This window comes from Haliaeetus albicilla, chromosome Z, assembly GCF_947461875.1.
Source record: "Haliaeetus albicilla chromosome Z, bHalAlb1.1, whole genome shotgun sequence".
Taxonomy (NCBI): Eukaryota; Metazoa; Chordata; class Aves; order Accipitriformes; family Accipitridae; genus Haliaeetus; species Haliaeetus albicilla.
In genome coordinates, this window is record NC_091516.1 from 11,918,221 (window position 1) to 11,946,193 (window position 27,973).

Below are 27,973 nucleotides of genomic sequence, written 5' to 3' on the forward strand. Positions count from 1 at the left end.
CGGGGCGGAGGCAGGGCCGGAGGCGGGCGCGGCGCCGTTGAGGCATTGGGGCGGTGAGCGCGGCCGGGACAGCGGTGCGCGGACGCGAGCCGGGGCGGACGCGCGGCGGGACGGACTCGCGGCGGAGAGCGGGGCGACGCGACGCGGCGGCTGCTGCTGCTGCTGCTGCTGCTGCTGCTGCTGCTGCTGCTGCTGCTGCTGCTGCTGCTCGGCGGCGGCAGGGAGACGGTGGCGGCGGCGGCGACGCCGCTGCTGAGGTAAAGCGAGCGCCGCCGCCTCACCTGGCGCCGCCCCGCGGGCGGCCGCCTGCTGGGGCAGGGGAGCGGGGCCGGGCGGTGCGGGGGACCCGGGCATACGGCCGCCCCTGCGGGGTGACAGGCCGAGCGGGACGGCCGCCGCCCCGTGCAACTTTTTCCCCCTTCCAGGGCCGGCTGCGGCGCCGCCGAGCCCTCCGGCGCGGCAGGCCCGGGCGAGCCGCCCGCTGCGGCCGGCGCCGAGCCCCGGGAGCGGCGGAGCTTCTCCCCTCGCGGCCGGGGGGCGGCCCGGCCCGGCGCTTCCGCGTCGGGCAGGGCGGGCGGCGCGCCGTGCCGGCGGCGAGGCCCCGGCGACCGCGGGGCTGCCCGGGAGCCCCCGGCCCCGCCGTGCGGCGTGGGGAGCCGGGCTGGTGCCCCCCCCGCCCGGCTGGCGTCGCCGGGGCGGCGGAAGGGGCGTCCGTAGGAAGCGCCGAGGCGGCCCTCGCCGGCGGGAGCGGGCGGCGGGGCGTCGAGCCTGCCTGTCGCCGGGTCTCCGCCGAGGGCGGTCCCGGCGGCTCCGCGACCGTCCGCGGGCCGGGGAGCGCCGTCTCCGCGCAGCCCCGTCTCCGCGCAGCCCTGCCCCGGCGGCGGAGGGGCTGCCGTGCGCCCCCCCACCCCGAGCGGGGCCGAGGCGCGGGGACCGAGCTCCGGCCGCTGGAGAGCGGCGGCTCTGCGGCGGGCACCGCCGCCCGGGTGCGTGTTGGTGCAGGACTCCCGGAGGGGTTAGCTTGCCGGCCTCTTAACAGGGTGGAAGCTCAGTTTGTACTGCCTTCCTAGGTTTTTAAATTGCTGCTATGTTAATGTTTTTTTCTGGAGTGGTCTCGATGCTCCCCTGCCTTCTTCCATAGCTTTGCAGCCCCTGTAAAGTCTCCGAGATGTTTCGGAATGGCACGTGCTTTACAGTGTCCACAGTGAAGTTAATGTACTTCTTCCATGTGTACGTATTTGAACTTGTTTGGCGGTAGAATCTCTGCAGGCTCAAAGTCACTCTTTCAAAGACGGGCAGTGGTATAAAGGTATTATAAGTATGCATGTCCTTCACGATATATCGTGGACCTCACTTTCTTGCAGAAAATAGTGGTCCGATGTGGTGCTTACCTTCATCATCTCCATTTGGAGAGCAGCAGCATCGTACTTCAGAGATAACCACAGTTTGAGTTACAGGTGTGTAGACACCTAGTGGGGAGGAGAGTCGGTCTCTGACGAAATGCCATGCTTGCACTTCAATTCTTGTTATTTCAGTGCCTCCCTAAGTACGTTTGCCTGCTCTTCTGTTGACAAAGCTCATAATTGCAGTGGCGAGGAAAGTTTGTGTTAGGTGTTTGTGTTAGGAAGTTTGCATTGGGTGGAAGGGAAGTTTGTGTTTCCCTCTGGATTTTTGGAATAAATATGAGAGAGATGTCAGTATGAGGAGATATGGTTATTAAATGTGTTAATATAAAGGTGAAGAAAATCTTTGCTGTCTTGTATAGGGGCACCGTATCAGTAACACACACACGCCCCACTGGTTGGGCTGGAGGTAACGTGGATTCATGGAGCAGAAGTTTTTATTCTCAGTCACTAAAGGAATGCTAGCCAATGTGGGAGGAAATGCTTGGGTACCAGTGGAGTGGGAGCCAGACATCATTTTTAATAGGCAGTGGAGGGAAAGCTTTCATGTCCCCTTCCTTTTCCACTTAAATTTACAAGAATCTCTTAACATCTTTCTGTTGCACTTTAAATTTTGTCACTGTTGAAATGCTCAGTATATAAACCATTCTGCTGAAAGACCAGGATTCTTCCTGAACTCGGGAATCTTTCATTGGGATCAAGCTCTTAGACAGTAAATAAAAAACAAATAAGTGTTTGATTCTTGTACAATACTTCTTCCCCCTTTTCCATTCCACCAGCCAAATGGAAATCCCATAATACATCATCTCAAATATAACAATGTTTCTTGCCTAAAATGTTTGGTTTGGGTTTTTTCCTTCTACTTACGATGGTCTCCAAGCTATTTATTTTAAGACTAATGAGCTTAAGCCAGTTTGAGTCAAAAAGTCTGAGTGTAGGACCGTGTAACTTCAGTTGGGGAATTTGTTTATACGGGATCTTAACAGAGAAGTACGTAAAGAACTGTCCAAGAGGGCTCTTTGGAGATGCTGCAGTGTTACCGGGCTGGTGTGGAGAAATGGTGTCTGGCCCTGCATTAAGGCTGTCTGCACAGTTCTTGGAGTCTGCATCTTTCTCCATCCCCAAACCTGATAGATAGTGGGAATAGAAAAAGGCATAAATCCAAGAAATTCAGCATGGCTCACCCATGGGAATGTCTCCAGGTACAGGAACCGTAGATCAGTCAGGAGATAGGATGCTGGGGGCCCTGTACTGAGGGCAGCGCTGAGGAGCGACTATGAACTGGTACGGCAGCTCTGAGCCCCAGGGAAACTGGATTAGGGAAAATTTGCAACCGTAACTGTGTCGAGTTGTTCTAACATGCAAGTAAATAGGACCTTTTGTTGTATCTGATTTAGGTTTTGCGTTTTTAAAATACACTTAAAAACTGTCATAAGCAGTTTTTATGTTATTACAGCATTTCCAGTTCTGTATTGTCACACCAAGCATAAGAGACAAAAGTACTCATTTTAAATATGTGGCCATAAAGTTGCTATGATACCTTTGATAATAAAAGATCAGAGGAGCAGGTCAAGTCAGTTAAATTATGCAGTGTTTAGAAGACTTACTTCGTTGACTGCCAAAATGCCTGTAGGCAGTAGGAGTGAAATGAATAGTTGTAGCAGAGCACTTGTTGAACCTTTCTTAAAAAGAAAATAAATATTTCGGAATATTTAATGTAGTCAAAGTGGTAATTTTCTAGCAGGTTTTGCTGTGCATAGTTGGTTTTGATTGGAAACATTTAGATTAGCTCCAACACTTAGATCTAAGGTGTGTAAGTGCATTTTGTTCCCTTGCTATGTGAAATGGGAGGAACCCATGCTTTTGAAAAGGCTTCTGTACAATTTAATTGATACTTGTGCTTTAGATTCTTGTTTCCTTTTTTTTTCCTCTAGTTCTTATCTGTACGCTTTCCTCTGGTAGAAGAGGCGAAAAGAAATACCAGTGAAACTCTCTTCACATTAATTGCAAAGTCTGTGATGTTTGGTAGGGTGAGCTAAGCAGCATGATTTGTTTTTCAGAAATGGCTGCAGAAATTTCTCATTAAAATTTTGGTGGTAGCTGGATGCCTAATCCACGTGGATAGATTTGCAAGTTGTTAAAATAAATACTTGTGTGTAGGCTTTTTGAAATGAGAAGCCTAATTCAGCCTCAGATAATTCTTTCCTACAGCAAAAACTGGTTGCAAGGGATGATAAGGAAGTTCTTCGAGAACTTACAAGATTTTCCTCTGTGTTCTGTTACAAGAGATGTTGTGCAATAAGCTGTAGGGAATTATATTTAGACCTGATGGGCTGGAGAGGAGCCGCATGCAAATTAGGGAACAGGGTCATTCACTGGCAAAGGAAGCCCATACACATTCTTACAAATACTTTTTAGCTTGTCAGTTAGTCATGTCCCAGGGACTTGACGACTGAGCGTTAAAGAAAATGGTGTGGAAAAGAGCTGTCAGAGGTTCCCTGTTCCAGCCCTGTCTACTGGTGTTTTTTTCACAATGTAAAAGGGACTGTTTCTCAAAATCAGTTTTCTGTACACTAAGTACATAGTACACAGTCAATATTTTACCTACAGGTATTATAGCCCCCCTTGGGTCTTTTGTTCAGCTGTAGTTGAGGAGTTTCAATGCAACTTTGAGTAGTTAGCACTTTTTGGTTCCCAGTGTAGCGTTTCACATTATGATTGGGCTTGTTGATTTAAGTAGATGAAAATGAGTAACAGTTGAAATAATGTTTAGAAAACTTTCACTGTTCTATATGTCTTTAAGCTACTGTTTTCTAAATTGATTTTTTTAGTCATATTTTTCCTTTTAACTTTATAGTTGGGCAACCTTGAGTCAGATGTTCAGGCCTGTATTCTCTTGCCTTTAGCATAATTGAAGCATACACCCTGATACTTTCCTTCTGCTAGTTCTGCTTAGGTGGTCTGGGTGTGCCTGTTTCAGTTGCTGATTGTTTCCCTGGTATTATACCATAAACACATTTAAAAACATCTGGAAGGTGGGGGAGTGGGGAAGCCCCTCTTTATAAGAAAAAAGAAACATGGTGCTCATCAAGTAAAAGCATTTTGGACTTTCTGGTTCTCCTGCAGATTATGAAAAGACCCCTCCCTCCAACAGGTTTTTGGAATATAGGCTTTGGGGTGGGGATTGTTGCCCATCCTTATCCTCTGCATAAGTAGCAGGAGACTGAATACCCCAGTGGTGAGTGTCAGTGCTAGTTACAGTGAGCTCCTCCTCTGTCCTGGCAGCCCTCTTGTGGGGAAGGGTTGTGGCCATGCGTCTTCAGGGAGATAACATGTAAAATCTCGCTGCCAGGTTAGATATTGCACTACAGGGATAGCTCCAGGGCTTAGCCCTCTCACTCTGAGACTTCAGTAGCCGTAAGCCACAGAGAAGGAAGCATGCCTCATACTGCAGGGGTGCAAATCTGTTTAAAGTAATTAGACAGACACCCTTTATAAAAATAGAAGCATTACCTGGCAGATTTTTTTGTGAGGTTGCTTTATTTTATTGTTATTTAGGGCTTTTTTGTAGGACACAACCTCTGCCAGGGTTGGAGAAAGCTTAAATCATAAGTGGAATCCCAAGTTCACAATCATCAAGAGAATTTGAAATTATTTCACCAGTTTTCTCTTTTCTTTCCAGGAAGAGCATGTGTGCAGAGTTCTGTGGCAGAATATTTAAGGTACGTGAGCTATCTGCGGTGATTACATCTGAAGAAGGTGTGACCGGCTACAAGAATCAGCTGAACTTGAGTATTCAGACCCAGAAGTGCCAGCAAGCCCAGAAGAGGAACTAATTGGAAGAATATTGCTAGACATAGAAGTGGAACACGTACTTCTGCAACAATCATTGACTCACAGTAAATACATCAGTAAAAGCATCAGCAGTGAAATGACAGACCCTGGTGCTTTTTGATTCTCTCGTGGATTTTATTACTTAGACATTACTATTGACATTTCTGTTATCCTGTTTAGTACATCTTGAATCTCTCTGTACATAAAAATATAACTGGACAATTGCGTTTTGATACTGTTTGATAACACTTCTGAATGCTAAATCGTTTGCCAAGATGAGTGCCGAAGGATATCAGTACAGAGCTTTATATGACTACAAAAAAGAGCGAGAAGAAGACATTGACTTGCACTTAGGAGATATATTAACTGTGAATAAAGGTACCTTACTAGCACTTGGATTCAGTGAAGGGGAAGAAGCAAAGCCTGAGGAAATTGGTTGGTTAAATGGCTTCAATGAAACCACGGGGGAAAGGGGGGATTTCCCGGGAACTTATGTAGAGTACATTGGAAGAAAAAAAATATCTCCCCCTACTCCGAAGCCTCGTCCTCCTCGACCCCTTCCTGTAGCACCAAGTCCTGCAAAAGTTGAAGCAGAGGATGAGCAACAAGGTCAGTACTGTTCTGAGAAGGCATGTGTGTGTCCCATGTTTTTCAGATATTTTCGTTTCATAGAGTTGTCTGACTACATTTATGTCTATAACACCTGCTGGTCAGCTTTTTTAGTGCATGGCTCATTTCAGTCAATTAAGAACTCTTTCTACTTCATAATATTGAGCTCACGCACTTTGTAATTTCATGTGCTTTGTCTCAGGCACCACAGAGACCAATAACTTACTGTGAGGTACATCTCACAGGTTGGATAGTATGCTTATAATTCACAACTCTAAAGACTTAGATGGAGAATAAGCAGGGTAGCATTTATTTTAGGTTTCTAAGAAGCTGCTGGAAGCATTTGCCTCTGTGGTTCATCAGACTCACTATTGAGAAACTTCTTGGTGAATCGGACAGTATGAATTCCAAATAAACAGTATGTTCCTATCATAAATCTCTTGCTAACAGCAACAAAAAAAAAGTACTTTGTCATGGAGGTTTACCTGTGGCATTAAGGGTAAGAGCAGGTATTTAAAAATGCACAGTGGAATAATGATAGAGAAGTTCAGATTTAACATTTTTTTGGGGGTGGGCCATGCAGTAGAAAAAATAGCACTTATATAAACAAAGGAAGATATTTCCTAGTTTAAACATAAGTTGCTTTCTAACCTACATTTGCAACAGTATGTTGGGCAGAACTCAGAATTTGATCAGAACTCTTCTGTTAACAGAAGAAAGAGTCTTTTTTTTAATTGCAAAAACTTTAGGGTACAAAAACCCCAACACCCTTCCTCCAAGTGATTTGTCTCATTCACCTGCTGATATTTAGATATTTGGGTTTTACATATCAACAAGCCAAGTCCATCTTAAGATAAGATTTTTACATTGGTCTTTCCCTTCTCAGAAGTCTAGAATGGCTTATATTGCTTTAACATCTAATACTTCTTAAATTCTCAGTATTTCTAGCTGTAGGAAATACAAGTTGTAGTATGTGATCCTGATTCTCACAATGACACCACAGTCCTGAATAGTATCATCACCCTCTGCCTCCATATAAATGTTTACATCATTACTTGCGAAGTTGTGGTATTAGTTTATCAGCTTCTACTAGTGGCATTTTAGGTTACAGCGTATTTCTTAAGTCCTCAAACTCTCAGCCTCTAGTCATTAGAGGCTCCTGGTTTCTCATTAGATTAATTCTGAAAATGAGGCATTTGCGTTTGAAAGAAAACACTTTTACTTCTTTGATCATTCCTTTTATTGGATATTAATATGTGCTGGGCAGATAACATTGACTTTTTTCTTAACCCACCTGCAGAGGTGGTTGTCTCCATCATATGTAACTGTAGAATAAACATGACTCTTTGGATAGACACCTCAATGCTGACAGGTCATTTTGAGAGGCAGAGGGTGGAAAGAGAACCTCATTCTTTATATGTGCATGCTGTGGTGAAGTAACTGCCAGGCCTGCCAGGCTTTGATGCATTTATTGCTTTAAAGTTGAAGTAGTGCTTTGTAACTTGCTTGGTCTCTGTACTCGTGCTTAGCTGATGCTCCTGTTCACAGCTCCACACTGTGGGCTGGCCACAGCACTGTGCTGGGAAGTCCTGGTGTTAATCTTGCTATTTCGACGCCTGCCTGGGACTGTGTTTGTAACAGACGTTTATGTGAGTTTCAGGGGCTGGGAGTTACTCTGGGAAATTCTGCTGCAGATTTGGGGGGCTTTGCTTAAATGTAGGCTTTTCTGCTTCCTTGGGATGAGACAGTGACCCAAGTCTTAGTGACTGGATCTCTCCTATACTGAAGTGTATTGCCTCTAGACAGAGTACTATTTACATACAATGTGTTTATTTTTAATAGCTTGGGACTGTGGGGATTTGAAACAAGAAAATGTGCTAATTTAACTGGGAATCTTAATCTCAAAGTCTGCACACATGATCCTGCCATGTTCCAAAATGTTTTAAGAATCAGCTTGCAATCCAGCCTTGTATTTTTCTGATTAAAAAAAGGTAGGTTAAGTTCCCATAACTCCTTTTGAATTCAAGATTTTAAGCTTCATGTAAAAGGCTGGGTACCTTCATTAATGCCATAGGATCAGGGATTAGACCCCCCTGAACAGAAGTAGGGGAAACACTGAAATTTGAACTGCAAATAGCTCAAGAGTTAGCTTTAATTAATTTTAAAATAATGTATGTTTACTTAAAAGAAATTGGGAAAAGTAATAATAAGTGGTCTCTTTACAGATCTTTTTACTGTAAAGAACTAAGGCAGAGAGCACTTTATATCCTAGAAACAAATTTGGGAAATGTTGCACTGAAAGAGTATTATAAAAAAAAAAAAAAATGAAGGTGAAATTTTTAAGTGAGCAGAATGATACAAAAATGATACCTATGGTGAAACCAGAGGTGCGGGCGGAAGTACAGTTCAGATGAAGAAGAAAGTAGCAATGTACATTTGAATTTCGGGTGGCTTCACCATTTTTGTATATAAGATTTGGTACAGGGGATAGCACAGTTAATATTGTCCAGCAGCCAACATAATGGGCAGCAGGCCAGAAGATTCTTATTCTTCCCAGGGTGATACTTCTCTCTACACCCCCAGAGTGTATTTCAAACAAATTAATGTGTGGTATGACACTTGTTTGACCATATACAGTCAAGTTTACATTTTTCAGTACTTGATTTGAAACTGCTGTGGATCAAAATGACAAATTAATGGGAAACTGGAAGGAGACTTCTTAAATGTACCTCAGTTGTTTGTAATCAATATACCTTTTTTTTTATTCTGTGAAGAGACAATTCTATATGTACCCCTGTTGTGTATATGTTGAATATTAGAAACTTGACTGGAGATTTTTAAAAATATATATATGTAATCATATGAGTTCTTTTAATCTTACCACATATATAGATTTATTATTTTTTAAGAAAAGACTTTTTAATAATTTCAGTACTCTTTAATACTTAATTATTTATTCTGAATTTTTTTTCTGGCCTTCTTAAGCTTGATCACTTGCTCATCAATGTCCAGATTGTTTTGTATTAGATCAAATTTGCAATATTTAGGCATAATGCTGTCAGTATTGCAGTGCCGTAGTACTCATACACAAATAATCATAGACATCTGAACAGACTTTGTAGTCAATGAGGCCAGTAACATGGGCAGAGTTGCTTATCAGGCCTGCGTCTTATGCAATCACAGTCTTAACTTTATAAATGGAGAGCCTTTTAAATATTAAAAGCCAATCTGAAAACAAATAAAACTGCTGGTGGTCTCAAATTCTATTAAAACAAGTCAAATCTTTCCCCAGATTTTTATTTTATCCATGACCCATTTAAATTTCTAGAACCATTGGTCAAGACCAGAATTGGGGCTCCTTGACTGAAGTTTTAGGACTGTTGCATTTTGCCTGTGTTCCCCTTAACTTTGTCAATAAAGTAGATTTAGTCTGAGTTTGTGCGGCTTTTTTTTTTGATTGCATCTGAAAAGGTATGAAAGTAAAGGGGGTACAAGATACCCAGGAAGTCTCTAGCACCTTTCAGTTTCAGGCCTGGTGCAGATCAGACCTATGGCAAGGAAGACTTTATTCCTCTTTGTGCTGTGAGGCTCTCGCTGGTGCAACCTTCGTTTTCCACAGGTTTCTTCTCCCACCAGGCAAGGGTAACTGGTTGCTGCTGGAGGGATCAAGGCACTTGCAACAGTGGACAGCCAGCACAGGGTCATCTTTATGCCCTCCACTAGACATCTGTTTACGTGAAGCAATAAAGATTCAATGTGAAAATTTACTTTATTTTTTTTCTTGAAATGCTTTCATTTTTAAGTTGGAGCTGCATAGGCCTGGTTCCTCCCACTTAGCCCCAACTCTTTGAAAATGAAAGTGCATAGGATGTACAGACCCCAGCTGAGTTTTGTGAACTTTGATTTAGCTCATCTGATACAGCTGTGTATGTTTAGAGTTATTGTTTCTCTACCTGGTTTGTGAAGGCTGATCTTAAGCAGACTTTGGAGCATAAAGCTTTGACTGATTGACAGAAATACTTTCAGATTTGACTTGGAATGTTAAATTCCCACTTTGAAATGAAGGTCAGATTGCAGACGGGCAGACCAGAACTTCTTATGAATAATTTGTCTGTTTTGGTGTTTTGGAGCCTCCTTTCAGCTTCCTGTGTAACTTAAAAGCGTTGTGTATGTTGACACTTCATACCATTTCAGCTGGTTTAGAGCCTAAAAATAATCCAAAGCTCTTCCTTTGTGTGATGAAACTATAACATAGATTTATTTTTTTAAAAAAAAACCCACACTTTTCTTTACACTTTTCTCTTAGAACAGATACAGATCAGCATATTAGATAAAAATAGTGACACAGAACATTTGGAAACTCTTTCCTTTCAGAGACCAAGTTATGCAATGTCTGACAAATATCCAGACTGATAGAGAGCATAAAACCATTTGTGCATGCTTGAACTGAATATGCTGTAGGATTTTGTTTCTTTAATTTTGCTATAAAGCCAGCAGTGTGATTGCTTTTTCTAAAAATTATTTACATTTGTAGATTAGGGGACATAAGAGTGATTGGAATGCAGTGAGCCTGAAGCCTCCATTCAGAAGAAAACAGTCATCATCTCTCCTGGTTTAGGCAGATGGAAAAAGGAAATTATGGGGTGAAGTGATGAGTCACTATCTCATTTGGTAACTGTATTTGCTGTCCAAGCCAGAGCCCTTGGATTCATTGTAAAAAGCCTGGTTTGAGCATAAGCCTTGGTCCTGCTGCAGTTGTCAGAACTGCCCTGCAGTCATGAACTTCACGAGTTGGTTGCTTTTGACTTGCACTGAGAAATGGGGCAGGTTCCTGCCAGAGAGCCTCGCCAGCTACTTGCGGTCACGTTTCTTGGTGTACAAGGCAGATTTCTAGCTGCCAGATGAGTGCATGCATCTGAAAACAAAGTTCTTGCCATCTGCTTTATTGCTAATGGAAACAAAGATTTTGCAAGCTGCATTAAAGTGAGGCAGAGCATTTTTTTCAAGGTGATAAAATCAGGACGATAGTAACTAAAAAAGCCTTTGTAAGCGTAGGGATAGACTTGCAAGTACTAGTACAAATTGCACATTAACAGTGGATGGATCTGGGCAAGTTCATGGTTGATGCCTGGCCCCACCTGCTGGTAGAGGAGGAAGGAGCTTCAAAACCAGCATCTTCCACGTTGTGTTTTAATCGTCACAGGATAAGAGTAAAAGTGAGAGAGAGCTTTTGAAAAGAATATTTTATTTGACCAATTGATATTTCTGGGAAAAATATATTACTTGGGGCACACATAATCCCCTTTTGATCCTCGAAGATGACCTCAGACCTGAAAAGGCTTGTGTGGCTGAAATGCATCTTTTTTCCGCAGCTGTATCAATTGGTCTAAAAAAACCCTGCCTTTTGTTACACATTTTGCTTTAAGAAACTGAAAGAATAAGACATTCCTATTTTGATGCTATAAAAAAATATTAGTCTGTTTTGTATCAGATTGATTTTAATATGCCTTTCTATAGTTACAACAGTGGCATTATGTTTGGTGACTTTGCTTACCTTTCTTTAGCATTATGTAATATTGATTCAGCCTGTTAATACCTCCTGCTGACATGAATGCTCCTGGGGCAGATTTAAAACAAGGCAAAGGTGAGGTAGCCTGCTCTTTTCCCTCGGAATAATCTTGATCTGTTCCTGTAGCTGTGATCCAGGAACATCTGAAAAAAACCACTGGTTAGCAAATATTTCTTACTTAGGCTTACATGTGATAATATCAGTCTGTGAGTTTCAGCAACACATGGTGCTAAGTATTTGCCAAGAATGGATCATTCTGCACCCTGAGCAAATAACCGTGCCCACTTAAATAGTTGTGTGATGCCATATAGGCATCCAGATTTTCTTGTGTGAAAGAACACAGGTGGTGTAACTGCAGCTGGCTGTGCACTCTTTCACATCTGTGTCTTGCTCCAAAGCTGCTTTCCATGATGAACATCCATGAAATCAATCTGAAGGCTAGAATACAAAGAAGTGCTTTATTTTCATAGCTAAGAATGACAAGGGGAATTACAGGATTTTAAAGAAATATTTATTTTAACTGGAGAAGGATTTTAAGTCCTGAGAATACTTCAGTGAGAATTTAGGTACTTAGGAGTATTTGAAGAGAATTTTTGGCTTTAACAAAAAAAAAGTAATAACTGTGGTTAATACTAACTTCTGTTCATGCTTTCAGAAAAATATATGTCTAAAATACAATCCTATTTTGTGGTTGCATTACTAGAAGAGATAGAAGAGATTTTTTTGGTATTTTTCGTTTTTGTTATGTATTAAATTTTTTTCACATTGTTGTAGAAATGTCTGCATCCTTGGACTTTGCCTGAAGTCTTTTGGTAAAGGGTTAGCAGGTGTAACTTTCTGTGCTAACTTTACTGGGTTTTATTCAGTCTTTTATGAATGCTGCCTGCAGCAGTTCACAAGAATAGCACCCAAGCACTATTCTTTATTTTCACATATTGATCCCCTTTACAAAAAATTTTGCATGTAAAACAGCATTTAAAAATAGTATTTAATCTGACAGCTTTTTAGGTAGTCAGGATTGATAATCAAAATCCTCAGGACAGAGTTTCAAAAACACACTACTGCCCTGAGCTAGGGAAAGGTGTAATTGCATATGGTTGCTACACTTTAAAAATATCTTTTAAGACTGTCTTGTATTTCAAAACTATTATATAAACTATGGCATGAATGGTGAAAAAGGTCTTTAACAGTTCAGTTAGCTGTCAGAAAATTTGCTTGTATAATCCACTGGATGTGTTTGTATACGCTTGGCATCATTTGCTGTGTTAGAGCATTTCCCAGACGTTCATGTCTGAGATAGTTTCTTCACTAGAGATTGTGGATGTCGAGGGCAAGAAGTGAGATCTACCCTTGGCAGGTCTGAACATGCCAGTTTCCATCCGTGCTGGCAGATCACTCGTGTCCAGGATGGGAGGATGCTGCTGCAGAAGGCAGACCTGTTGGCAGGAAGAGCAGTTACTTCTGGTCCACTCTGCTTCCAGAAGCTCTTGAGCAGCTCTTGTATTTTTCAGTAAATAAGCAAGGTGTAGATGAGGCTGTTTTTTCTCTGTGGTGTCTTTGCCTTTTTTTTTTTTAATTGAGTTTCTGTGTGTTGGAAAACCAGACAAAGTTAACTCTGCTTTCTTTTAAAGTTTTGATGCTTTCTTCTAAAAAACATGCACACTTAAAAATCTAAAGATACTGGCCAAAAGCCAAACTATTTCACTTAAAACACATCAGATTGGTGTAATTCAAGTGGTCTCTTCCTTACTCTTTCTCCCCTGTTTTTGGGGGGGATTGGATTTGTTGGATGCGGCATATCTGAGCAGTCCTGTGCTGTAGCCTCCTGCTCACCAGCTGGGAAGGAAAGGAGAGGAGCACAACCAGAGATCTGTAGTCTGAGGAGGGAATGTACCTCCCAGGAGGCATGGCTGCACCAGTTTTGTATGTCTTGTTTACAGTTATAACAGTAGAATTTATTTGTTGGGGTTAGGAGAAAAAAGTTTTGTCCTGTCACCAATTCCTTCCTAGATCTCCTCATCCCACTTGGACAAGATTAGTAGGCAGCAGATAGGCATGGAGGATTATTTGTGGTGAAGAAACTTTTAAATGGAAATGCTGCAGACCCACGTTTCAAAGCATGTTACAGCTTCTCCAGTAGTCTGTCTCAAAGGGAAGGCTTTTAGTTTGTGAGGGTACTTTTTGATTTCAAAGCCCTCTTCCTAAGCTGTTTTTGGCTGGAGGTAGACCAAAGTGCTTAAATTAGGCAATTAATGAAAGAAACCACTAATTATGCACAGTGGTAGATAAGGCTGCACAGCTGTGTCTGGTTTCATTATCTTTCTATCCAGGAACATTCCAGAAATAAGCAGTTAAGGGCAAAGATTTGCAGTCCTTTTCCTACTTGCACATTGTGTTCAACCCTGTGACCACACATTCCAGTCCTCTATTGCTAATTCGCAATTTTTCATGTGCTGCGCTTGGATGGAGATGTGAAAATGTCTGTTGTGTTTATGAACTTAGCCTTGAATTGTCTCCTTGCCGAGACACAGCTGCTTGGCACAGGTGAGGAGCCGCAGAGGCCGTAGCAAAGCCCTCCATCGTTTCCTGCTTTCCTCCTAGTTGACTGGCACGTGCTTGAGGGGCATCTGCCCTGCAGTGGTCTGCAAAGGCTGTGAGGCTCCAGGGCACCATGGGGTGCAGCAAGGTGTCATCTGCTCCCATGGTCTTCCCACCTCCGCTGATGCATAGGTCTTCTGTGAGGCGTCGATGCCCTTCGAGAGCTCCTCTGAAACAGGATGCTCTTGGCTGACCCAGCTTTGTGCCTCTTACTGTAATACCGTCTTTCAGTCTTCATTTGATATTTACTGCAATGTTTGCAATATAGCCATTCCCTTGAGAGAAACATCAGAAAATGTCATCCCTTGACATTTTGAAGCAAGTTATTTTGGGTACTTTGGAGTCAAATTGTACAGATGTTTGAGTATAATTTAGAATATATTCTTGCCAGTCCAAATCTACTCCATTGTTCTTAAGCCAGAATGGTGTAGCTAGTCATTAGCCTACATAAGCAATTTTCTTACGGAGAGAAAGATTTAGGGAGGCCTTTTATTCCAGTGCAAGCCAGCTGTGAGAATAAAGGGGTTTTGTAGTGGTCCTCGCAATCTGGCCTGGTCAATAGAGAAAGTGTTAAAGAACACATATTCAGAACAACAAGTAGCAAAAACTTCATCTCAAATATCTGGAAATAAAGGAACTCTGTTCACTCAGTGAGGGGTCCTCAAGGGCACAGAGGGATGAGTGAATTCTCTTTGCTCTGCTGTATTTATAATTTATTACTGTTGGTTGAAAGATTACCGTGCATTCCCCACTGCTTTCATGTTTTTCTAACTTCCTCTTGGGTCAACTTTAGTGTTAACAACTCCAAAACACTTCTGGTAGTCTGTGTAAGTGGCAGCCCCCTACGTGAAATGAGAGATTTTCACAATATTATTGTCAGGACACTTTTTTGGAGGTTATATTAAATCACTGGTTTAACAATGTTTACTACAGAGCGACTAGCATGAAGTCTCACTTCTTTTGAGCTGCCTTCTGGCCTTTGGGAGAATTCTGAATGCTAAAGGAACCGTTGGCACTCATCTATGTAATACTAATCATTGCTTTGGACTACTCTCGTAGTGATAGTTCCAAGTCTCTTATATCTTTGATATTAAAACTTGGGCTGTGGGTGCCTTCCCCAGTGATTTAAGATGCAAGACTTGTAAGTTGCATGTACAGTTAAGCAAAAAAGGGGAAGACAGTTACCAACTGTTATGCTTTTTCTCCAGATGTTTCCTTTAAGACAAATATCTAGGGTTTTATTATGACACAGTAAGAACACACCAATAAGATGAGAATGGTTGGGTTTTTTTTTTTTGCTTTTCATTGTCTGTTTGATCTAAATAGCCAGTCAATCAAATACTGTGGTAAATTGTCTGGTAGTTTAGATGGAACATGCCCGTGCTTGTTAATGTGAGCTGCTCTCTTCTAAACAGAGTATTAAAATGCTTTATTCAAAATCCCTTTGGATGCAAACTAAAAATAAGATTATTTTAAAGTACTGATGTTCTTGAAAATATTATACATGGTTGGAGTTTTTTTGTTTACTTAAAAGACTTGTTCATACAAGAAGCAGCAGGCTGCTGTTTTACTTTCCCTTAAGTTGGTGGCAAAACCCATTTTGACTACAGAAGTAACAGTATCAGACGTATAGTCAAGGTTTAGCAACAATGGGACAAATCCCACAGTTCTTATTCTCACTTCTCTCAGGCAGAATTCCCATTGCTTTTAGGGTTTGGAGCACAAATGCTAGCTCTGTTCTGAAGAGATTCCAGTATACCAGATTGCATGTAATATGAAATACTACACAATAAACACTTATGTACAGAACAGTGTCTGACTGTCCTTTCATGGATTTTGAAGACATGGAAGGGAAATACTGTTACAATCATCTCTTCTGAGGTCCTTGGGCTAATGCACAGCATGGAATTTCACTTGGTAATTTCTGTATGGAGCTCCTAACTCCTAGACAGATTTAAAGCATGTTCCATGTGTGATGGTAATGAGGGTTTCTTATAATTGAGGAAATGATATGGTGACGAGTTTTAATTGCATATTGTTATTGTAACAAATTATTATATTTACAATAAATAGAGTTTTATTACGTTGATGCATGTGCATGTATACAGTGAATTACACACTATAGTAGGAGAACATTGTTAAGATTGCAAAACCATGCATCTAAAACTTGTGTTTATACATGTAATTATGCCTTCTCTTAGCATATGCCATCTGATACAGTTTTTAATTACATAGTTGCCTGACCCCTTTTCCTGCTTATCCTTGCTTTGTTCATTGTTGAGGTCTTCACTGAATGAGAACTGCTTCATTCTGGTTGTTTAGTTTGTGGTCTTAGGCCAGCTTTTTCTTCACAGCCTTCAGGCTCCTCACTGGAAACAGGTTTCTTCATTGCCTCTTCTGCTCTTTCCAGTGATGTGGCTGATAACAGCTTCATAATGCTTCATATTCACAAATATTAAGTTGTCTTCAGGACACTGTTGTGAGCAAAGGTGGTATCATAATTCCTGTGAGGAATGAGGTAGATCAAAAAGACAATTAAAAAGTAACTACTGTTTTAAGATAGTTTAAGGTTAATCTCTTTGTAATAGGGAGTTCATGTGGAAACACACCTCAAAAAGCTGAATCTGGGGATGGAACTCTTAAAGAACTCTTAACTCTAACACTTAAATGTTCATTGAGATAACCAAAACCAGGAACCAGAACTGCATTAGGTTTGACAGTGTAAGGCTTTGTCACAAGCAGTGAGTACCATCTGCTCACTCCATGTCTGGCTTCATTTACTGAGTACTGGCTGACCAGGATGATTCCTTGCAGAACAAATCTTCCTGGCCTACTCCTGCGTCATCCAGCTTCACCAGCTGGAATCCAAATATAAGCATCAAAAGCAAAAGAATTATTAGAATGTGAGTGCACAGATTCAACAGATGTGGTGACAATTTAGTGTTGTCTCACTTGTTTCCCAATTCTGAGAATTCAAAGTTTCAAGTTCTCAGTACTTCATTGTACATGTAAAGCATGTCTTGCAATAGAAATATGCATTTCAGGGACATGCACGTTTTAAGTACCTTTTGCTTTAGGTTTATATGGCGCATCTCTAGTAGTTTTGCTTTTTTTCACTGTATTGTAGTTGTGATTCACAATGCAGGAATTTTTGCAAATGATCACGTAATATAGTTAATTACAGTCCTTGAAACTTGATTTTAGTTTTCTATTAGAAATCAGTAACTTGCTTACTGGAAAGTTGCTTTTGCTACCATCTTTATTCTGCCATGCTGTAAACTGCAACCTTATTTAATCAAGGGGTGTGGCAGTGCAACTTCATCCTAGTGTGACAGTTTTCTCCTGGATTACTCTGTTGCTAGCATCATACATTACATTTCTCTTTTGGGAAATATTAGTTTAGAAAGTGGTAATCAAGGCGGTTTCAGTGTGGATGATAGATGAGTTATGGGGGAGGTATGAAAAATATTCTGATACCTGGAATGGTTATTTGTTAACTTTCCAGACACACTAGAATCATGAGAAGAGTGTTCTGTCACCAAGGAACCTGTGTTGTCTTGCACCAGACCCCTATGCCACGTTGGAGAAATTGAAGGATATGCCCACTCCATATGAAGTTGTCTGGACAACCTTTGTATTTTTAGGTTTTTCCTATTTCGTGTCTTCGAGATACTGATATGGAGTTTGCAGGGTCATTGGGTTTGTATGTATAAACAAGACACAGGACTCTGAAGAGCCATGGCATTTGATCTTTGAAAACCAAGAGTGTATGAATGCATGCTCCTATGAAAATCCTGAATTGCGAAAAACATTTGTAGTGGGCTAGAGAGGCGTTTGACAGATTACGTGCAAGTACATACATGTGTGTTTCATTATTTGATTGCCTTAGGAGACTGGTGTTTAAGGTGGCAGATCTACTTATTAAAAGCAAAGCTCTTTGGCTGGCAGGATTACAGAATGCCTGAAGGAGAAAGAGACCAAATGCTGAGAGAGAAAGAGAGAGAATGTGTAATGTGCAGAAAGCAAGGGGAAGCTATAAAGCCAGCAGGAAAGAGTAGACTTAAATGTGGTTCCAATTTGTTCTGTTGGTCTTAAGTTGATAGCCATGCAGAAGTAAAAGCATAAAGTTCTCTCATTTCAATATGAATTTAATGTTGTGGAAAATACAGATTTTTCTGTCATGTTAAGTAAGATTTGGTCACCCGTTTGCAGCCTGTTAGAAATCTTTAATCCATGCTTATTTTCCTGACTCGGATTAAAAAAAAAGCCAAAAGCAGCAGCTTGCTTTGAAGCTTTAGAACGGACTGTCAGACAATGGCATAAGTGGACTCACTGATAGGCTCTGAAAAATAGGCTCTGACACTTTGTTCTTAGTCTTGATTACCTTGATGCAAGACTACAGTATTGACTCCCAGTATATGTTAAATTTCTGGATGTAATTTGGTGATATGTAATTTGTGGCTATGGGTGGGGGGGGAACCAAAACAAAAACCAACCCAGTCTTTATACATAGTACTTTAGAACTAAACTATCCTGTAAGGTTTTGGAAGCAACAGACAAACAAGTTGAGTCTTGAGAAGTCAAGAGAAGTCTACATCTGTGGCCTCGCACTTGCTTGCTTGCTTGCTTGAGTTGGGTCCCTTCGCACCTCAGGCAGCACAGATTAGAATATTCACTTGGTCCTTTGCATTATTTATTCCTAGCTGAATGCCATTAGAATAACCTTGACTTGCTTTGTCTCCTAAGACTTCTCAGTTTGAGAGCAAGATTGAAAAGTGGAAAGCTGACTGAAGCAGTGAAACACAAGAAAAAGAGAAGCAGAAGGGCTGGCTCCCCTGAGAGACCAATAAATACGCTATTTAAAAAAAAAACAACAACCAAACAAAAAGCATTTCCCTTAAAACAAGACCTAGATTTAGATGATTGCTCATACTGATCTCTCTAAAAGAGGCTATTAGTGGCACATTTACCATGAAATATTAGAACCCTTTGGGAGGCAGCAGGCTCCTGTTTAGCAGTTCTGAGTCCTGCAAGAATTAAGTACCTGGTGGTAGCATAGCAGAGCTTAGGTGAGTTATACCAGCTGTTTGCTGCATCTACCATTTTTGAGGAGCTTTATCTTGTAAAAGCCTCAGTAAAGTTCTTTGAAGATGCCATGGCTGAGCTAATTAGGATACAAGTTTTTCCAGCTTCATGCACAATTTGGAAGGGTGAAATTAGAAGGAGAGCGAGGTAGAAAGATGCTTGCTCTGCTGTAGCAGGCAGTTCATGTGAACTATGCTTAAAAACAGGGAGTCATAAGCCTGTTAGAAAAATCAGGTCAGTTTAAAATTAATGCATTCCTTTTCCTTCTGTTCTCGATAGGGAACTGTTTTTTTGGAAGGGTTCTCCATCTGAGAGTCAAGTGAGATATCCTTTCCCTTCTTGGCATGGCCCACATTTAAATAAATAAATAAATAAATAAATTCCTTTAAAAAAGGTAAAATGAAACGAGAAAGAGGTGCTCCCTTCCGGTAGGGTCAAATAAAGGTAATTATGGTTGGTTCTTTTGGCAAGTTGACTAAGGGATTCCTCTGGAGCACAATAACAAAAACAGACATGTAAGACTTCCTCTTTTTTTCTGTTTTCCCAGTAGGATAGCAGGAAAACAACCAGGGTATACCTGGCCCTTTGACAGAATAGCAGCCAATTCCCAGTCCTTGCTGGCGAGTGTGGAAGAAGGCTTACTCCTTCCAGCCAGCAGCCTTTCAGCCTCACGAATGTCCACCCATTTCTTAGTGAGTCATAGCTGGAAGACATTTTCACATGTTTGATCACATCTTGTGCAAGTCAGGGTTGTATTTTTACTCCTTTATTGCATCCTATAATCAACATTCTGAAACAGCTGACTGATTGTAGCTTTAAGCTTTGTTTGTACATATGTGCAAATAGAGATACATGTATAGATAGATAGTGCCATTATATTTTCAGATATGGATGGGTTAGAACACTAGCTAACTTTTTTGGCAGGAGCAGGATGGTGGAAAAACTGTTTGGGGTGTTTTGTGTATGTGACCTGTGGAAGCTCTGTACACTTGCAGCACTTAAATATTCAACAGATTAGTATTTCTTGGCATGCTCATTTATACACTCTACTCCCCTAAGTTCAGAGGCAGTCAACTTGTGCATTGATCCTGCTCCCCATGAATTTTCTACAGGGAAGTTGGAGAATGTCCACAGCATGTTCCCCTGTGCTGGAGTAGGCCAGTGTAGGGTAGCTGCCTGGTGGCAGAGGCAAGGAAGCGAAGCAGCAGGTCAGAGTGCTTCTTGCTCACCTCTTGAGTCTTTGTAGAGAACATAAAAAGAGCTTCTGCCTCCCTGGCTTCTTCCCTGGAAGAGCAGCTTTCATTTGATCCACCTGAGTAAAAAATCACAGGGAACATGTCAGTTCTTAACCAGACGTGTATGGTTTTTTAGTTTGCACAGTTCCTCTGCAGTTTAGGCTTTCCAAGACCGCTTACAAAATATTTTTTGCAGTTATTTAAACCTCTTCTGCTCAGTCTCATTCCTTCACAAGACACTGCTTGTTTTCAAGAGGGACACGTTTTTCTTTGTTTTAGACCCCAAGAAGCTCGTTAACACTGTAGGGTTGCATGAAGGTTGCAAAAGGATTTCTGCGAGTTCAAGTGCTTAGAATTATGGTTGGGTTTTCTTAAAGAGAGGCTTTGCCTCTTGCTTTTAGTCTCTGTAAATGAATACTCGCACTGCAGACTGAAATCCTGTTCCATACCTCCTTGCCCTGACTTCAGTTAATCTTTGGCTTGCAGACAGTGATGTAAAAACATAGCCAGTTTTTCATGCTAGCTTTTCATTAGAGCCACATTTGTTGTTATTTTCAATTCTTTTTTTTACACTTCCTGTAAACAGATTTTGCACTATATGAATTTCTGCAACACAGTGTGCTAGACAGTACACAAATGAAGGTCTTTGTCCGGTTGCAGTTAGGCAGCCAGTTGAGACCCTGACTGCTTTGTAAAGGTCCGTGAAATTCATTCACCACTTTAACTGCTAAGATCTAAATTAAAGTTGCTTCAGCAGTGGAGTGTGAACAAACAGTGCTTTATGGAAGAGAGGTCTTTAAGTTCATGCATTAAGTACATGTACTTCATATTCCATGATGTCCTTTTTGTGTAGCTTCTTGATAGTGTGAAATATATTGGAATGAGAAATCAATGCTGACATTGCTATGCAGAGAAATCTTGACAGGTGTATGGTATGGGTCAAAAAACATCTTATTACATAAAAACTTAGAGTTTTCTTCTTCATTTGAAATTAAAGACGATGGTGGGATTAAACTCTCTGTAGATCCAGTTCAGGAATTTCCTAATAATGTTGTTGTTTCTGTATCTATGTCAGATCAGCCCATGGTTTAATGGCTGTAAGGATTAACCCAGTTTTACTTTCTTATCAGATTGCCTTTCAGCATTGCTGTATTTCTATTGCTACAGCTAGAGCCCTAGGCTCTTTCCTTTTTTTTTTTTTTTTTTTTTTGAAGAGGAGGAAAAAGGCTTGATTTGAAATACATTAAGTTCCAGAATAAAAAAGTCCTTCTGATGCTGCATTGCTGCTACCATTGTTTACTTTTTTTTTTCCTGGGTGACTGCTATACACTCATTATTTTTAACTTTCTGTGTGTTTACAAATGTTTCCCATAATTCCCAAAAGATGAAGGAGCTGTTTTGGCTTTTATCTGTCAGCAGGTTCTGTCAGTGCTTTTATGTAAATCTTCCAGATCTAAACAACTTGACTTCTCAAGCACCGTAATACACATTATCTTTTTCTTGCAATAGTGAAGAGCTTATTCTTTTCCTCTAGACTGCTTGCCTGCGGATAGTTTGAGGGGGATTTGTTGGCATTTTTCCCCCATTAGTTTCTCCACAGCAAAAAGGCAGCAAAACAAAGTATTCTTTCAGAGCAAAACAACATACTCATACTGTGTATTATGATTATTGAATAAAAAGAGAATGTTTTAAAATATGCTTCTCAGAGTTATTATCACAAACCAGGAGTGGCCTTGCATAAGAAACAACTTCATAGTATCAAAAAAAGGAAACAGCAGTAAGGAACAGGGATATTTTACAGGTGGGTCAAGTCATTCTGGAGAGAGTTGCAGCATCCCCAGTATGTCGCAGTGAACATCCATCGAGCAGTCCTATCTCGGTTACAAAGAGCAGACACTACTGAAGCACCATTACTAACCATCACCATGATTATGTGGACAGGGAATTGAGGTTAGTAATGTTGGTAGGTTAGTGCCAAACTATTCAGAAGAAAATACATGTCACTGCTTTCTAGGTAAAAACAGTTACAGCACGGGAGCTCACTATCTGTGAAGTTTTACCTGATGGAGGTCATTGAAATCATCTCACCACTGGCTTACCAGAACCAAAATTTTCAAGTGCCTCTTGAGATGGACCTCAGTATTCCTTGCCTTAAAAGATAGGCAGCTGTCTCTCTCTTATGTGACAAAGGTTTCCAGGAACAACCAAGTATGTATTTCTTTCACACTTGCTAGGAAGAACTCGAGAACAAGTTGTAGAGCAAAGTACTCTTGCATGGGAAGCCAAGTTGAGATGAGATGATAGAAAATTCAGGTTTGAAGAGGAAAGTAAACAGGAGAACATGAGTCTACTGGATGACCATGTGTCCTTGTACAATCTGGATAATGCTTCAGGTAATAAATACATCAGCTCTTCAGCTGGGTTCTGTCCCTTGAGAGCGCTATGCTCTGTGTGCTGAAATGGGCAGGGTAATTTTATTGGAAAAATGCTATGTCATTATGTTGAAAAAGATGAAAGCAAGAACTGAAATTGCACATGCAGCCTTAGCTCTTTAAGTTTTGAGTGCTTGACCTTGTGGTCTTGATGCCCTTTCAATGTAGTTTTATGTGTCTGTGTAGTATAGCAGGCATGAGATAGAGGGAGCTTTGCTGCTAATTCCTTGTAGAGTGACTGTAGTCAAACACATGTAAATGTATTAACTTACATATGGTCTCTTTAAAATAAATAATGCTTTTACTAGAGTTTCACTGTTGCTTTTTTTTTTTTTAAAAGTCTAGAGTGCAGAAGTTAATAGAATATCATGGCTTTAATACCCTTGGGAAAGATGAGGTAGAGTTTGTGGGAAGACAGCTGGCATGAATTCTAAGAGATGGCTTAGTTAATCTTAAGACCAGTAAGTGAGATTTTGTATGTAGAGAACTATCACAAGTTTGTTCTGATTCTGATAAGGCCTTCTAGGTGCTACTGTCTGGATGTTTAATGACAACAATGACCCTGCAGGGGTTGCACTGAGTTACACTGGGAACCTGATAAGTAGATCACAAGACACAGCTACCAGTGGAATGTGCTGCTTATCCTCTACCTGTGCTATCTACACGGTGCTTGAATATTCAGTGTCACGTATTTTCCTTTTTGATATCATGTATGGTTTCATGTCAAACCACTGCCAGAAGCTGGAATAGTAAGCTTTTCATTGCCAGTTAGTATCTCTGAGGAGAATTGGGTAGAATTACTTAAATTCTTGCAGAGCCCTGGAGCAGCAGTCCTGAAGGAGGAGAAGGAAATACAACAACCCTTACTTGATGAAAAAGGCAATGTTTCGCACTTCACCTGGTCCAGCTTCTTGGTTGACCTTGTCCTGTCCCTCCCTTACTGTCACCTCTATAATCATCTCCTTGCTTGTGGCGATGCAGTAACTTGGTAACCACGCCATATTTTACCTCTCATCTGCTGATATCTCTGACTGCAAACTTCTGACAGGGAACCTGCAGACATCAACAAGACATGAAAAATAGGTGTTGGCTTATTAAAATACTCTCTTTCTCTGTCCTCAGAATCATGCTCTGAGGACCATCCTGGCTCGTTCTATTTAGGGACATTAACCTGCTCTTGCATTTAAAGTGATGCTCTTAGGGACTGTGAGAACACTGCTACCCACTGTGCTCCTGCATGTCACACAGGGCTTGGGGTGATCCCTGAGAGTGAGGGGTAAGAGGGAAATACACATCAGTCTGCCACCCCTAAGAAAAGTGTGGGAAGCCTCTAGCCATGCCCTGTGCTCCAGACTGTGGGAATGAGGTGAGATGCTCCTCTCCTGGAGACCGGCAGTATCGAAGCCCCAGGGCCAGCCTACTTGGGGTTCAGCTCCAGCAGTGTCTGTCCTGGGTCCCCTTTGTGCTCCTCAGCTTATTGAGTGCCCTCCTCTACTTAGAAGCAAAAAGGCATCTTTTACTACATCCTTGCTTATTTCTTATTTTATTGTTTCTGCTTATGTCATAGCTCTTTGAAAGAACAGTTGAATAAGCAGGTGGTTTTCCCATCTCTTCCTTGGGTTTGGGGGGGGGTGTCTTTTGCAAAACAGTTTATGTGTTTTCTGTGGCATTATGACACAGCCTACTGCGTGCCAGAATGTTGCACTTAGTCAATATTTTTTTTATAAGCCTCGCAGTTTTTCTTCAGAACAGGGCTGCTCATTTCTCTAATTATGTTAATACTAATTGTAAATAATTGCAGCCATTTCAAATCCTAAAATCACTTCTAGTTTGAAAAGGAGTATTGCAAAAGCTCACCCACAGAGGGAAGCAGAATTCTGTCTTTACAACAGTCTTAACTACAGGCTGCTTTTAAAAAATTATCTGTGCTTCAGTTGAAGCCAACAAAGAACATCTGTTATCTTATTTATAGCTCCTATTTCTAAGAAGTATATTCTGTAGCAGATCAGAAAAGTGCCTGACAGCTCATAATTCATAAAGTTACTGAGGTTTAATCTGATAGAGTATTATGTACAGAATTCCTTCCTGGTATAGACAGTATCACTTCCCTTTCAACAGATGATAGAAATAGGGCTTTATGAAACATTAAATTAATGTGTGTGAAAGATGATTAGCAGCCACTGTTAAAAGTATTAAACTATATATAAAGGAATATAGTACCCTACACTATGTTGCTGGGTGGTTTTATTTTTCTGCTTATTTGTGTAGCTAAACTTTCCTCAAGCCAGACACTGTCTTCTTTTCTTTCTTTCTCTCCACACTTTCATTTTGTTTTGTCTTAGAGGAATTCTTTGTTAATTAAGGCAGCAGCTCTGTGACAGGCATTCATTTTTGGGTCAGAGAAGGGTAAAGAGACTCCAGATTTCTTTTGGGAGAATTGGTACTTTATAAAGTATGACTTTCTGTATTGAATCAAAGCTTTGTTCTGTCTAGTTCTGCCATCTATTGTTTATAGATTATTTTCTTGTGCTAATCTGTATTCACCTGGGCTTGTTTCCCCTCTGTTCCTATAGTTGCCTCTTATTCTCCTTAGCCCTGAGAGTGCAGCTGGTGCAACTTTATGAATGGGGATGAAGAGGGGAATTAGTTCTCCTGGCCCCCCAAACTTCCTGCATAATCACCATGCACGTGATATTTTATCAATCAGACATTGCTTGCGTATATGTGCTGATAATCCTGGAAAGGGTCTTGGCAAAGTATGATTTACAGCACTGGTTAATAGAGGTAACTATGTCTTTTTTGACATATTGTGTGTAGCCCAGATAAAAGGAAGTAACGTTCAGTTTTTATTCCGACCCTCCTAGGTTCAGTGGGTTGGACTATAAGTGGCCCAATCATAATATACATCTATTCATCCTGGAAAAAATGACTGCCTGGTCTTATTTTGTTAAGTGCCACATATATTATAACAAGTTGTATACATTTTTCTACAAAAGTCAGTTCGAAATGCCCTTTTTCAAGCTTACAGGTGATGTTGTCAGTACCTACCTCACACAGAGAGTTCTGGAGATGCTGGCTTTGTGTTTTGGGCAGTACACTGGGACTGACTGGAGTTCAGAAGGTCACGCTGGTGATAACTCCTGCAGCCATCATCCTTTGGAATAAGCCCCCTAGAAAAGTTCTTGTCACTCTGTATTACTGATGTAGGATCACAGTGGAAGTATGGATGCTTTAAAAAGCTATTTGAAGTCCAGAAGCATATTAACAAGAGTACTGTTTATCCAGGAGGGTTAAATGTTGTCACTGAGATGCCCTAGAAGGGTGTTCTGCTTTATTCAGGTGTTTCTCCATTGAAGACGAAGGAAAAAGAGGAGTGACAGCTGATGTGATAAACCATTTTTTCAGTACAGATCGGTATTTCCTTCTGTGGCTAAAATCTTCAGCGTACCGTTACCAGAGAGTATCTGAATGAAGTTGTCACTTTGTCTGCTAGTTCATACCCAATGCCTACTGACTGATGGAAGAAGTAGACTGTGCTGGCCACATAGTATTGAAGGATTTTGGAATTGGCAGTATTTCCATCCGGCTTCCTGGTTGTACTCCAGTCACGTAACGTCACCAGGAGGCATCATTTCCCTATGCCTTTTCATAGCACTGGGATCATTCATATCTCAGTAAATCTTGACTCGCAGACATTTTTCTGCCTCCATAAAAATGGGCCTCTTGTGAACCTGAAGGCTGACAGTGCTGGTGGGCCAGACCGTTCCTTTTTCTAGTGCCGGGATAGTCTTTACTTCTCTTCATTTCTCCCGGATCTAGTCTCCTCCGGCTGCCAAGGCTTCTGTGGTATTCTGAGTCCTCAGTCTCCCTGACTGATGACATCTGATAAAAATAAAAGACAAGTAATAGTAGACAGACTTATTAAGCCGCTTGTAATGCTGTGTCAAATTCACTGAAGCTTAAATCTCTTTCATATTTTTCCATGAATAGTGTTGTCTTTTAAAATCTTTCTAATGAAACCAGTACTGGAGAAGGTGATTGAGCCCTGAACAGCTCTTCCTCCTGCCATTTTCAGTGAAGCTTTCAGCATCCAGGAGAATTTAACTATAGCCAAACTAAATCCTCTCAGGTCAGTAGGACCTAGGAAGAGGTATTTTTCTCTTTGAGCAGTTGCAGCTGAATTTACTATCTATTGCAGTCCTTGATTTATCTGAGACACACACAGTGACATCACCTTCTTTGTCTTCGCTCTCACCTTCTTGCCTTTCATTCTTGCCCAGTGAAAACATTTTGCTAATAGCAGTTGGGCATTTCTGAACACTCTATTTGTCTGTTCTTTTGGTAAATGCCATTAGGCTCTCTGAAATTACAAATGCCAAGGCAAGGTTGTGGTCCTCAAATCCCAGAGTGAATTTCTGTCTGGTATTTATTTGTAATACCAGACTCATCTTTTTCTGACTTGGTCTGGCATTGAACCCAAAGCACAAATCTCGATGGAAACTCTTGATAGGGCTTAGGATTTGGGGTTTTCCTTACCTTTCACACTGTTGCACTGCAAGTTTCTGCAGGAATTTGCTGCTTCTTAAGACTATAAAGAAACATTTAAAGGACCATGAAATGCCCTCTCACTAAAAGTTGGGAGTTTTGTGTCAGTAAGAGTCATTTCACTCTCTTATGGGTTGTGAGGCTTGTATGGCCTTTCTTCCCCAGCTGATGAAAGCAGGTACTGGGGGGGCCGCGACAGCTGAGGCTCTGCGTCTGGACCGGCTGCCACCACAGGGCCGTGAGTGAGAAGCATCGGGCCAGGCCATCACCCGTGCGGAGGCACTTCCTGGTGCTTTCCAGTGTTAACGGGATCTGAACTCATGTTTCCACAGGCATGGCTTTGCTGTGTTCTCAGCGCAGTCTTCTGAAGCACTGCTGTCTCTGGTCTGGGCATCCCTAGCAGTCAGCGCACAGGAGTACAGAGGACTGCCTCAGTTCATACCACTGCCTTAAAGGCTGTGCAGGAATGCCAAACTGCTCTCATTTCCAATGCATCTTCACTTGAATTTGACATTGTATACTGACAAGTGATTGAATTCAGCCATTACAGATCCTTATTGAAATTCAGATTCTGTTTCAAGCAAGATGGGTTGTAATAGTGGAACATTTTTTTAATTCCACTTCCCATACCTAGTAGAGTACCTAACTTCTGAAATAACAGCA

At 41.3% G+C, this 27,973-nt stretch overlaps 1 protein-coding gene and 1 long non-coding RNA gene across 3 annotated transcripts in view; one reads left to right on the forward strand and one right to left on the reverse strand.

Annotated features, from left to right (window-relative positions):
- Positions 1 to 161: 161 nt before the first annotated feature.
- PIK3R1 (phosphoinositide-3-kinase regulatory subunit 1) overlaps positions 162 to 27,973 on the forward strand; it is a 60,561-nt gene continuing 32,749 nt past the window's right edge. The window contains exons 1-2 of one of the 2 annotated variants that reach the window (XM_069776233.1): positions 162 to 257; positions 5,086 to 5,846. In XM_069776233.1, the coding sequence (XP_069632334.1) occupies positions 5,513 to 5,846 (334 nt within the window). In that variant the 5' untranslated portion in view covers positions 162 to 257; positions 5,086 to 5,512. Of the gene's footprint in view, positions 258 to 1,377; positions 1,458 to 5,085; positions 5,847 to 27,973 lie in introns of those variants that run through there. The other variant, XM_069776234.1, reaches the window with a different exon arrangement.
- On the reverse strand, positions 15,870 to 27,139 carry LOC138683795 (uncharacterized). Its single transcript, XR_011323235.1, has 4 exons — positions 25,814 to 27,139; positions 23,664 to 23,818; positions 20,328 to 20,410; positions 15,870 to 16,517 (listed from the first exon to the last, which is right to left on the reverse strand). It is a non-coding gene; the product is annotated as an uncharacterized lncRNA (long non-coding RNA).